General features: G+C 38.4%; 1 protein-coding gene across 5 annotated transcripts in view; it reads right to left on the bottom strand.

The window, feature by feature from the left end:
* Nucleotides 1-5,241: 5,241 nt before the first annotated feature.
* HBS1L (HBS1 like translational GTPase) overlaps nt 5,242-12,826 on the bottom strand; it is an 83,202-nt gene continuing 75,617 nt past the window's right edge. For 4 of the 5 annotated variants that reach the window (XM_059941154.1, XM_059941150.1, XM_059941153.1 and 1 more), the window contains 3 exons: nt 10,826-10,926; nt 8,187-8,331; nt 5,242-5,913 (listed from right to left, as the gene is read on the bottom strand). In XM_059941154.1, coding sequence (XP_059797137.1) covers nt 5,902-5,913; nt 8,187-8,331; nt 10,826-10,926 — 258 coding nt within the window. In that variant the 3' untranslated portion in view covers nt 5,242-5,901. Of the gene's footprint in view, nt 5,914-8,186; nt 8,332-10,825; nt 10,927-12,826 lie in introns of those variants that run through there. The other variant, XM_059941151.1, reaches the window with a different exon arrangement.

The following is a 12,826-nucleotide window of genomic DNA, read 5'->3' as shown; positions in this document are numbered from 1 at the left end:
AGGTTATTACAAGATATAGAGTTCCCTGTGCTACACAGTAGGACTTTGTTGCTTATCTATTTTATAAATAGTAGTGTGTATCTGTTAATCCAAATTCCCAATTTATCCCTCTCCCCTTCCCCTTTGGTTACCATAAGTTTGTTTTCTTTGTGAGTCTGTTTCTGTTTTGTAAATAAGTTCACTTGTATCATTTTTTTAGATTCCACATATAAGCGATATCATATGATACTTGTCTTTGTCTGACTTACTTCACTCAGTATGATAATCTCTAGGTCCATCCCTGTTGCTGCAAATGGCATTATTTCATTCTTTTTGTGGCTAAGTAATATTCCATTGTGTATATGTACCACATCTTCTTTATCCATTCATCTGTCAATGGACATTTAGGTTGTTTCCATGTCTTGGCTATTGTAAATAGTGCTGCCACATTTTTTTCATTTATTTCACCATTAATTTACTAATACATATTTAAGTGGTTTCAATGTGAGAGAGAGAAAAGGGATCTTCTGAAAGCTAAAAGCTGGCCTGGCACTCACAGCTGGGCCATGGTGTTCTCCTACTGAACACTGACAATTCCTAAATCTCTGACATGAGACAAGGTTATTCTGTGCTCCTGATGAAGTGAGATACTGTCGTCACACCTGAGCACAGACCAAAAGGCACCGTGCAAACCATGAAAATGACTTAACATCGCCCTCTTGTGGTCAATATGCATGACTGCTGCTGCTTTACTGCGTTCCATTTCTCCTACCCCCTAGATGAAAATTGATACCCAACTGCAGAATTACTCCCACTTTCTGACAGTGCCCAGTCCAGAAGAAACCCCTGCTCACCTGAGCCCTCCCTCCTCATTACCTACATGTGCTCAATTCTTCACACCTTCTTATGAGAAGCACCTAGACTCCACGGCGGTCTCTCTGGCTGCAACAAGCATCAAAATAAAAATAATTTTGACTACGGTTGTGTCCTGGTGGTCTTTGACTGATGACATCAACAAATGATGGGCATCAACATATGTTTGCTAAAGAATTTTCTACCATGATGTCCCCAGTCTTAAAGTGTTCAACTACCTCTTCATGATCTGGACATTTTAAATCCTGCCTCCCCAATCCCTTCACCCTCTCCCAGAAGGACATCTTTTGAGACTCTTACCCCGCCTATAAATAACGTCATATGAGTGATGAATTTGTGAGTTTCAGTCCCTCTAACTTTGAGTTTTATATATTTAGCTCCTGTGTCCCTTTGTCTTTTGGAATTTAGCGCTGCAGAAAACACTAAAGCTAATGTTTTGTTTCTTTGAAGATGACTTTTGGGGGAATTTTGTTTCCAAGATTGGCTTAATCTCGTTGAAATTCCTTGGTGATGTTTTACATAAAATATGGTGCAATCTTGGGTTCTTCCTGTTCATCATTTTCACCTACCTGCATTCTAGGAGTGGTTTCCAAGGACAACCTCTACATCAACCCTTCTGCAACTGTTATCTATTTTACAGGCTTCACTGAATGTTTAAATTTTGCTATTATGATTTAGGCTTCCATGTAGGCTCTTCTAACCTGTTCTGATTCTTTTCTCAGCTCAGCAATATCCCCTTACATCTCACAGACACCGTGCAGCAGTTATTGAAAGAAAACTTTTGTTTCCTGCAATACACCTGAAAGTAAGCTTTTTGCCTGCATGTGCTCAGGTACTACCGATTTTGCCACAAGCCTCTTATTTCTTAACCATCTTTAAATAAAAAGAAATATACCCAAGCCCAGTATTGGAAAGTACTAATGTGTCAGTTACTCCCACCATCTCACAGGCCACCTGAGAGCTAGGAGAATCCCTAGCAGCCAGTTGATTGCTGGTTCCCTTTCTGAAATGCAGGCACATTTGAATCTTCCAGGATCCAGAGGGTCACGCCAGCTCACGAAAGACTCCAAATTAGAGCTGAGGTTCACCAGACAAGAGGACAGACAGAAGCAGTTTTAAAGTTTGCTTCTAACAAGTTTTCTCTTTCCTTCACTTTAAAAAACAGCCCCTTCACACACAGCATTATAATAGAAATAAAAGCTTGTAATTTTCTGACAATACAGATGTAAAGAAATGAAAATCCTCCATAATGCCACCACCAGTGTTAATTCTTTCACTCATTTAACAATTGCATGTGTGAAGGACTACACCAATTGCTGAAAAAGAATCAGAAGCAAAACAGAAAAGGTCTCTTTCCTCTTGGGACTTACATTTCAGCGGAAGGAGAGAACATTAATTAATCATACAAGTCAATATAAAATTGCACCCACGAAAATATACCAAGGAGAGAGACAAGGTCCCACTGAAGCACACAGTAACCCATTTTCCTTTAACTAGTCAGAGGCCGGGGGTTCCCTGAGAAAATAGCAATGAGCGGGTACACAGGAGCAGAACGCAATGTTCCACAGTGTTCTAATTAATCATTATCACATAGAGTTACATGGTTCATCTCACCCCTAGTGTGTTCGTATTTTTTTTCCTTTTAAAAATCTTGAATATCTTTGGCATTTTCAAAGAACCAGGTTGTAAATTACTTGATCCGTTATACTTTTGCTCCGCTGGCAAGATTCTAAACCTAAGAAGGCCTTTAGGTGTCTTCAACAAGGGTTACTGCTGGGCTCCTCATCTTGCCACTTGTACCCATACCTCATGTCAACGTGTGGTTCTGCTGGCTTTGTGCCCCACTGTTAAGATTCTCACTGATGTGGTTCTTCTTACTGGGAGTGGGTGGGTTCTAAAAAATGGTTTTTACTGTTGGTGGGATCTTGATGTTGCTACTTTGAAGGCTAAAAGCTGCCCTGTTGGATGATTTTGCCAATGCAAAATCTGCCCCCCTCACTCCACTAATTCTGAATTGGTAGGAGATTGTGGTTACGGGTTGAATTAGTTTAACTCAAGAGACTCTAAGTATTACAATTTTACTTCAGTATTAATGGTCCCCCCTCCTCACCTAGCCCCCCATCTAATGTTGTCTTTAGGGTGCATTCCTCCTGAATGCTTTCACACTGTTAATTCTCATTTGTAGTTTGTAGTGCTGAGAACGGCCCCTGGCTGAACTGTCGGCCCCATGACGACCAGCGCTCCAGAGCTCCCTCTGTGCATGGATATGGCAGACTCGCATTAGGGATGAAGGAAGGAATGTTTTCCTATTTACATATTTCTGTGACTATTTTAGAGGGAAGTTGGAAAATAATGACCCAGGAGTTTTTATTGAGCCTTCTTATCTAGAAGCTTTTTAAAAAATTAGCTGTATAATCCTAATTCCAATATATCTACGTTTCTAATTTTATATTTTTACATCATTTTTAAAAAGCTACTAATATTTCTATCAAAAAATCTTGATTACATTATAAAATGAAAAGAGCTTGACTAATGATCACAACTCCAAGAAAAAAATATGCCCTAGAGACAGAAAAGAGATACATCAAAATGTTAGCAGCAATAATATTGATATTTAGGCAATATTACCATGGGTGAGTTTTATTCTTTACTTTTCTGTATTTCCCAAATTTTCTAGAGTGAATGATTACATTTTAACAATAGTTAAATTATTACTGATCTGCATATTTATGGGAGAGAAAAAACTATGTCCAGAAATTGTTTTCTAAAACAATATTTGAGTTTCTAAAATTCAAATATTGTCATAAATAACGAACGTGTGGAAAAACACTAACAAGTCCAAACATGGATCTGAAATTTTTTTAAGCCAGGTTACCATAGAGGCAACTGATCCAGTGGAGACCCATGAAGAGTCTCGGTAAGAGGACAAAGCCACTTGTGTAAAGAACCAGTGTGACCATAAATAGGAAGAAGCAGAGACAAGAAGTACCTGAAGCACAGTGACCCAAAATGGATGTACTATTTAGTATGTTAAGTGTCAGGGGGAGGATTTCAGACCAAACCCAAGCTTGGGCGTGCTCGCCGGACATCTTGTCACTTAACCCCAACCTCCCACAGTGGGTTCTCTTAATATTACCACCCCTCAACAACAGTCAATTGTAAACATAATGTAAATAAAAAGATCACTCTATCACGATTTAGGAAGGAAGAAGTAAACTCATTTTTACTACTGCTGCTATTTGTTTTACGCTAAATTTGTATTTAAAATTCTTAATGCTATCATGACCTTGTATGCTACACAGAGTGGATGTTTCTTGTTTTTGCATCCCACCCCCTCCCCCCACCCCCAATCCATTTCCCCTTCTTCATAGCATCCTGAATTTCCTTCCAACCCTTCCATAATTCTCAGCTATGCACTTTGGGTGATATTCACATCACATCTAAAGGATGCCCCAAGGAAAGAAATTAAACTCAATTATAGTCCATGGTGAGATGTTTCTAGGACTTCTGGAAAAGACATGTTCTTTTAGCCTGTCCTTGCCCTTGATGGAGGGTCTGAGGATCTAAGTGTGGAATCGCAGGGGGTTCCGTATGGAGTCTGAGGGCAAAACCAACACTGGAGAAGGCAGAGTACAGATTAGTCCTCGCCTGACACTGTGACTCGAGCAAGACCAGCTGAAAGTCAGGGCTACTGCAGGTCTTTCTTTTTTGCTTAAGTCACTTTAAATTAGGTTTCTGTCAGTTGTAGCTGTTAAATTTCTGACTAATATAAATAAAACACTTTCTTGCCTCAGCAAGTTTACGCTCAAGTGACAGCTACACATATACTTTTTAGTAAAGAAATGTGCTCACCTTGTGATCGTCCACCAAGCAGCACATTCATGTTCTGTACACTTTACCATATGGATGTTATTCTTCAATTAAGAAGCAATGCTGTTGAATATAGTAAGCCATCAATATATAAATCACACCATTTCCCAATATAAAAAAATTGTATCATATGGTCCATCAGAACACTGTCCCAGCCTCAGCTGAGGACAAAATCCACTCGAAAGCAATGGTACCCAGGAGGGAGCTCAACAAATACCTGTTAACTAAATACACCTTGGAGTTTGTTGAAACTTTAAAGAAAAACATGACTCTTACTCATAGGGGACTTACAGTCTACAAGGAATATGAGATAAAGTCATCATACATGTAATTATAAAAGTGAGAACGGGAAAAATAAAATTAAGTTATGGTTAGAAATGGATGAGATTAAATTTGATCTGCTATTAGGATAAAAAGCAAGAATTCAGGTGAAAGAGTGGGGAAACCCTCAGGTGAAAAAGACACCATAAAACCCAAGTCCTACTTAGAATCTCATAAACATTGAAGAAACACAACACATTTTGTTGTTATGCTCAAACTAAGGCATTTTATTAGCTGGCTTTACACCTTAAATAGTATCTTGGTTACCAAAGGAACAATCTCCACTAACTGCAAGCTAAGCAGTTCCAAATGGCTGTTTGTTGAAGGAAGAACACTCCCTGCTCAACACAAAACACCTTTATTAGCCTTCAACAAATCTTTTCTTACAGTTAACTAAAAAACTGCTCAGGTCAAATATTAACTACCTCAATAACCCATTTTAGTTATTCTTCCTTAAAAATGTGTGTTGTAAGTTGAAATCAAAAGAGAAAACTGTAAACATTTTGTGGTTTGGCTGGAAGTAGAGTTCACGTCATGATGATTCAATGTCTTCTAACACATATTTCTGATAACTTCCGTAAGTCTCAGCAAGGTAAATCCATTACTAACATTTCAAAGGAAAAGCTAGTTTTTTAAATGAAAGTGCAATATTAGCCTTTCTTTGCCAGTTGGCAACTTAAAATTTTTGTAGGAGTGATGAATGATACTTCTTTGCAGCTGGTTATAGCTTGAATTTTCTCTCCCATTTAAAAAAATATCAATTGAACATTGTTGCTTTAACTGAATAACTGGATTCTTTCAAAACACGGAGGTTAGCTATCTCATTGTGTTTAGAAACATGGTAGAAATTCTGACCCATCAGTCTTTTATCTGTAAAAGAAAAAAAAGTATTTGCTATAATTTAACCAATCACATTATATGAACAACAACAACAAAAGGAAAAAATGGCAGTGGAGTAATCATTACATCAGGTGAAACTTTTTTGTTTTTCCTGCAACTTTTTTCCTTCCCTAGTCTTGTTATTTGAGATTTTCTATAATCTCTCCATTATTTTCCACAAGAGACTGCATCTTATTTTTATTTATTTATTTATTTTTGGCTGCATTTGTCTCCGTTGCTGCACGTGGGCTTCTCACTGTGGTGGCTTCTCTTGTTGTGGAGCACAGGCTCTAGGCGCGCGGGCTTCAGTAGTTGTGGCTCGTGGGCTCTAGAGCTCAGGCTCAGTAGTTGTGGCACACAGGCTTAGCTGCTCTGTGGCATGCGGGAGCTTCCTGGACCAGGGATCGAACCCGTGTCCCCTGCACTGGCAGGCGGATTCTTAACCACTGCGCCACCAGGGAAGCCCTGCATCTTAGTTTTAGAATGCTCTTTTATAAAGAATGTTTTGACAGTTAAATGTGATGCTGCTGCTGCTGCTGCTATTAGGTAACATTTACTGAACGCTTTCTAAATGCCAGTCACTGTGCCAAGTGCTTTATGCAGATCATTTCATTTCACAACTCCAGAAGGTAGATTCTATTACCCCATTTTCATAGATGGATAAATTCCAGGAGAAATGTTGTTCTTCTGCAGCTAGGAGTTAGTGGAGCAGTAACTCAAACTTAGACTTAAGTTTAACTCCAAAGCCGTTTACATGGTACACGCATAACTGAATTTTGATGCAACCTAAAGCCCTATGTCCAAAGTATCCATCCAGTTAAACGAACTGAGTAATTTTTGTACAGAAAACAAGCATATGAAGTAATGAAGCCCCTTTTAAAAATACATGCATACCTCGGAGATATTGTGGGTTCCGTTCCAGGCCACCTCGATAAAGTGAGAATCACAATAAAGCAAGTCATAGGAAGTTTTTGGTTTCCCAGTGCACAGAAAAGTTATGTTTACACTATACTATAGTCTATTAAGAGTGCAATAGCATTATGTCTAAGAAAACAATGTACATACCTTAACTTAAAAATACTTTACTGCTAAAAAAGGCTAACCATCATCTGAGCCTTCAGTGAGTTGTAACCTTTTTGTAGGAGTAACATCAAAGATTACTGATCACAGATCGCCATAACAAATATAATAATAATGTAAAAGTCTGAAATACTGCAAGAATTACCAAAATGTGACACAGAGACATGAAGTGAGCAAATGCTGTTGGGAAAATGGTGCTTAGAGACTTGCTCAATGCAAGGTTGCCACAAACCTTCATTTTGTAGAACGCAGTATCTGTGAAGTGCAATAAAATAAGGCATGCATGTATTCATAAGATCTATATTAATCATGATAGTGTGGAAGAAATTTAAATCACTGAAATTCTGGTTCATTTCTGGCTATTTTCTCCAAAACTCAAATGTACCTTACATTATATATTAATGTTTCAGAAACATTACTGATATATTAACTGAACTTTCTGAATGAATGAACTGAGAACCAGTTATTAAAAAAAAAAAAATGTAATGAGGGCACTTCTGTTAAACAAAACCACTACCCCCAATTCATTTGACTCTTAAAGTCTATTCTCATGATTTGGACTGCATACAGATGTATTTTTCAATGATTTCCTTTAATTTTGAGCAATATTACTGGTGGAGAAGACAGTTTGGAAGTCTCGTTATGAGAAGATCTAAGATGAAACATTTTCTTCCCATCACTTTTAATCTTTAATAAAATTTTAAAATGTTGTTCTAATATAACTGCACTCCCCTTAAGTCATAAAATCTCAGTAATCATTCTTAAAAAGTAGAAAAAGAGGGCTTCCCTGGTGGCACAGTGGTTAAGAATCCGCCTACCAATGCAGGGGACATGGGTTTGATCCCTGGTCCAGGAAGATCGCACATGCCGCGGAGCAACTAAGCCCGTGCACCACAACTACTGAGCCTGCACTCTAGAGCCCGCGAGCCACAACTATTGAGCCCACGTGCCACAACTACTGAAGCCCATGCACATACAGCCTGTGCTCCGCAACAAGAGAAGCCACCACGACGAGAAGCCCATGCACCGCAACGAAGAGTAGCCCCCGCTCGCCACAACTAGAGAAAGCCCGTGCGCAGCAACGAAGACCCAACGCGGCCAAAAAATAAAATAAATAAAATTTTAACAAGAAAGTAGAAAAAGACATAATAACCATGGATACATAATCAGTCACTTTAAAATACCTCGGTGACTACACCAGCAGCTATGGTAGAACCACTGTAGCGCAGCATGAATCTCCCCAGCTCTTTAAAGTCTTTGTACAGCTCAAGAGCCACTGGTCTTTGTGTCTGCAGCTCCACCAATGCATTCTGGCCTTTGGTCAACAATCTATCACGAAAAATAAAATGGATATCTAATAGAGGTAAAGAAATGTAATTAAAACCTGAAAAATATTTCACATTCCATCTACACATCAACTTAGTTTTTCAAAAACTTAAAAAGTAAAAAGGGATTTTCTTAAAATGAAAATATATGTCTCTGAATTTGGGGGGGTTAGTTGAAAGAAATGAGAGGAGTAATTCTAGATTTAAGAAATATTAGCTAGTTCATGTGTGTATGAGTGTATGTGTGTGTGTATATTTTTTAAACAATCCTCCAAATTGAACTCTATCCTTTGAAGGACGCTATAATCTAAAATACTCAAGACTCCTCCACCAAAGTCTTCCCTTTCATTCCCTCATGAAATTAAAGAAAGTGATGCGGTTGCATTTTAAGAAAGGAATGCAATGTCGTATGTCTTCCCTAGTACAATCCTAATTGGTAGATTATGTGTTAAAAAGTTATCTTTAAAGAGGATAATCTCCTAGTGCCAACACACTACCCTAGATCTCTCTCTCCCTCCCTCCTCTCTCTTTTCTCACATAGGAAGAGTGGTTCTTTAACAGACGTTCAGGATAAAATCATGTAAGATTCTTCCACATTAAGATGTTTGTAGGAAATGAAGGGAGATGAGGCACGGGCCTGATTGCAAACAGCTTCACACAAATAAGCAAAAAAACCAAGAATCCTTGTGCACGGGCCCCACCAGACTTACTGAAAGAGGGAGAACCCAAAGGGGACATTCTGAAATGTTCTCTAATTCAATTTTGATGTGTTCTAGAAGGATAGAGAACATCATTCATAAACTCCCCTTCTGAAAGATTAATTCAGGGACAGACAGATAGAATAAGCCACGGTTTCTAAAAAAAAGTATTCCCAAAATTCTAAATATTGGTTTTGGGCAATTTCAGCTTAAGGTCCCGTTCCTTAGGAAGGAGAACATCTAATATATTCATAATTTGCATTAAGTTTGGTTCTAGAAAGTTTGATTCCATCCCACATAAAGCAATCGAGTCTACAATGTGCCAGGAATGGAAACAAAGGGGAAAGGCCAAATGGTGTTGGTGCAAAATAAAAGGACGAAGCTACAAATACGGTGACAGGAAAAACTAGCATGAGAATATATTAAAACCTAGAATTAGCATCATTGAGCTAGACTCTGCAGCAGGAGCAGGGAGGGTAAAATTCAGGATTACATCTGATGAGCCAATGTCAGATTGAGAATTTTCCAAATCACTTGTCTCAGTCAAACAGCCTGCCTCCTGCCAACAGAATTTATGTGACCCAACTAACTAGATTAGAATCCTGGGCCTGCCACTTGCTAGCTTTGCGATCTCAAACATGTTATACAATCTCTCTAAGCCTCAGTTTCCTCATGTGAAACATGGGAAACATAATAGTACCTGCTTCATATGGCTGCTGAGAATGTAAACCATGTGAAAGCACTTATGACAGAGCCTAGAAAATAGTGGTCCTCAAGAAACATCAGCCATTAGTTCTATCACACTTCTCAGTACATTATGACAGACATTCATGCTAGAAGCTAAAGACTCAGGTTAAAAATAAAGAACTATCTTTAAAAGAGAGGTGAAGTAGCCTCTTTTTTCTAACTAACGGAGAAACAGGCATGGGTTTAGAACAGTGTGAAGATTCTTTCTTCTACGTGCAGCCAATCCTAAATTAACCCTCTAACCACCTTGGCCTCTTACACAGGTGCAAATGAGGAGGAACACCCCAGGACTGAAAAAAAAGGGGATTTTGGGTGGGATTCCCCATAGGGCTGAAGTGAGGAAAACCCCAAAGCTGAAGCAGCCAAGCCAAACTGTGGTCAACCTTTAGTTGAATTAGAGTAAGAAGCTCAATATTCTCAGGAAGCACCTCCTCTGAAAAATCCCGTGCCTATCCCAGCCAAGGGGGAACTGTCCACACCTAGACCTAGACATTAATGGTAAGCAGAGGGGACCAACATGTGGTGACCACCTCAGCCTAGGCACCAGGTAGACTTCAAGCAGAAAATAAAAGTACTTTCCAGGTGGGAAAAAACAGTGTTTAGTTCACTCTCTTCCTGAGGTATTCTTAGCATAGGGCATGATTCCCATGAGGGGGTGACAAGAAAGTTAAGAAGAACAATCAACTGGAATTTGGGACAAGTGGCTAGGCATAAATCAAATTCATCTTCAAAAATGTAGGACTGATTTTTTAAATGCCTTCATTTTTACATCATCAGTATCTAGGGCTTGATACATATAAACTTATATTTACATTTTTATTTACAATTCACACCCATCACCATCATATATAACTGAAATTATATCTAACATTCCTACCTAAACAGGAGCTTAAATATTTGTTTTTGTGTTTTCATCTAGTCCTTTAAAAAAATGATTTCTGGAACAAGTAAAAACAGACTTCACTTATAGCAAAGAGAAATATTATACAAATGAATTAATCTGTAAGGAATGTGCTTAAGTTGTGTTTATTATTTATGCATTAAAACACTTACTTAGGCTTTTTCTTTGTGACTTCACCAGTGCTTTTGTTTAAGACGCTAATCAATCGTTTAACAACAGCAGGTTCACTGACGGTTTGGTAGTGTAACAGCACCTAAAACAAAAAATTGTAACACTACAAAGCTGTTCGCTGCAGCACCTCTGGCCTTTTACTCTGGCACTCACACGGAATCACGTTAGCCTCAGCACTACTGCCTGGGGTTGCAGGATCTCCAGCTGTCTCCCCTAAGTCCCACCACTCCAATCAGGCTGTCCCTTAACTCACTAGGGGAAAAGGTCATGGGAAGCAGTTCCAATTTCTCCTCCACCACCTACTGTGTAAACTTGAGTAAATTACATAACCTTCCTTACAGGATTATGATGAGAACTAAATAACAGCAGAGACAGTGTCTGGTACAGCAGATGTTCAACAAATGTGAATTGTTTCACCATAAAAATGAGGGAAGTAACGAATTGTATTCATTGGTGGATAATGAGAGTAAAATACTATATGGGCGTTTAGACAGGCTTTGAAGTCAGGCAGACCTGAGTTCAAATCCTGACTTTACACATTCTAGTTGTGTGATCTGGGGCAAATCCTGTAATAACCGTTTCCCCCCCAATATCCCCAGCATCAGGTCTCTCGTCACTAAATGAGGAAAACCAGATGATGTTATTTTAAAGTGGTGTCTAACACACGGTAAACCTGAAGTTAACTGATGGCCTTATATATTAGCTATTACTGTTCACGTTTTATATGTAAGGAAATTAATATCAAATAGGTTAAGCAGCAATAAGGGTGCCAAGACCACTCAATAGGGAGAGAACAGTCTTTTCAACAAACGGTGCTGGGAAAATTGGATATCTACATGCAGAAGAAGCTTATACCATATACAAAAATTAACTCAAAATGGATCAAAGACCTAAACAAAAGGATTAAAACTACGAAACTCTTAGAAGAAAACAGAGTGGGAAATCTTCTTAATGTTGAATCTGGCAATGACTTCTTGGATATGACACCAAAAGTAAAGGCAACAAAAGAAAATGTAGATAAACTGGACTTCATCAAAATGTAAAACTTTTGTACATCAAAGGATACTTAAGAGTAAAAAGACAACCCACAGCATGGAAGAAGATATTTGCAAATCATACACTGATAAGGAATTAAAACCCAAAATACATAAAGAAATGAAAAGATGCTCAACATCACTAGCCATTAGGGAAATGCAAATCAAAAAAACCCACAAGGATACACCCCTTCACACTCATCAGTATGCCTATTATAAACAAACAAACCTAACAAAAAATCACCCCCCCCAACACCCACACTCACAAGAAAGGAAAATAACAAGGAAGAGGAGAAATTAGAACCCTTGTGTACTGCTGGTGGAAATGTAAAAATGGTGCAGCTGCTGTGGAAAACAGTTTAGCGGTTCCTCAAAAGTTAAACACAGAATTTCCACACAATCAAGCAATTCTACTCCGAGATATATACCGGGAAGAACTGAAAGCAAGGGTTCAAACAGATACTTGTATGCCAGTGTTCACAGAAGCATCATTTACATCTGCCGAAAGACAGAAACAACCCAAACATCCATCAACGGATGAATGGATAAATAAAATGTGGTAAATACTTACAATGGAATATTATTCAGTTTTAAAAAGAAATGAAATTCTGATACATGCTATAACATGGATGAACCTCAAAAACATTATGTTAAGTGAAATAAGTCAGACACAAAAGGACAAATATTGTATGATTCACTTATATGAGGGATGTAGAATAGGCAAATTCATAGAGAAACAAAGTAGAACTGTGGTTACCAGAGGATAGGGGGAAAGCGTAATAGGGGGAGTTGTTTAATGGGTACAGAGTTTGGGATAAGGAAAAAGTTCTGGAGGTGGGAGGTGGTGATGGTTGCACAAGGTGAATGTACTTAAGGCCACTGAACGGTACACTTAAAAATGGTTAAAATGGTAAATTTTCTGTTATAAATATTTTATCACAATAAATC

Source organism: Balaenoptera ricei, chromosome 12, assembly GCF_028023285.1.
Source record: "Balaenoptera ricei isolate mBalRic1 chromosome 12, mBalRic1.hap2, whole genome shotgun sequence".
Lineage (NCBI taxonomy): Eukaryota > Metazoa > Chordata > Mammalia > Artiodactyla > Balaenopteridae > Balaenoptera > Balaenoptera ricei.
The sequence above is the reverse complement of the archived record's forward strand: the minus strand, read 5'-3'. Positions and strand labels throughout refer to the sequence as shown.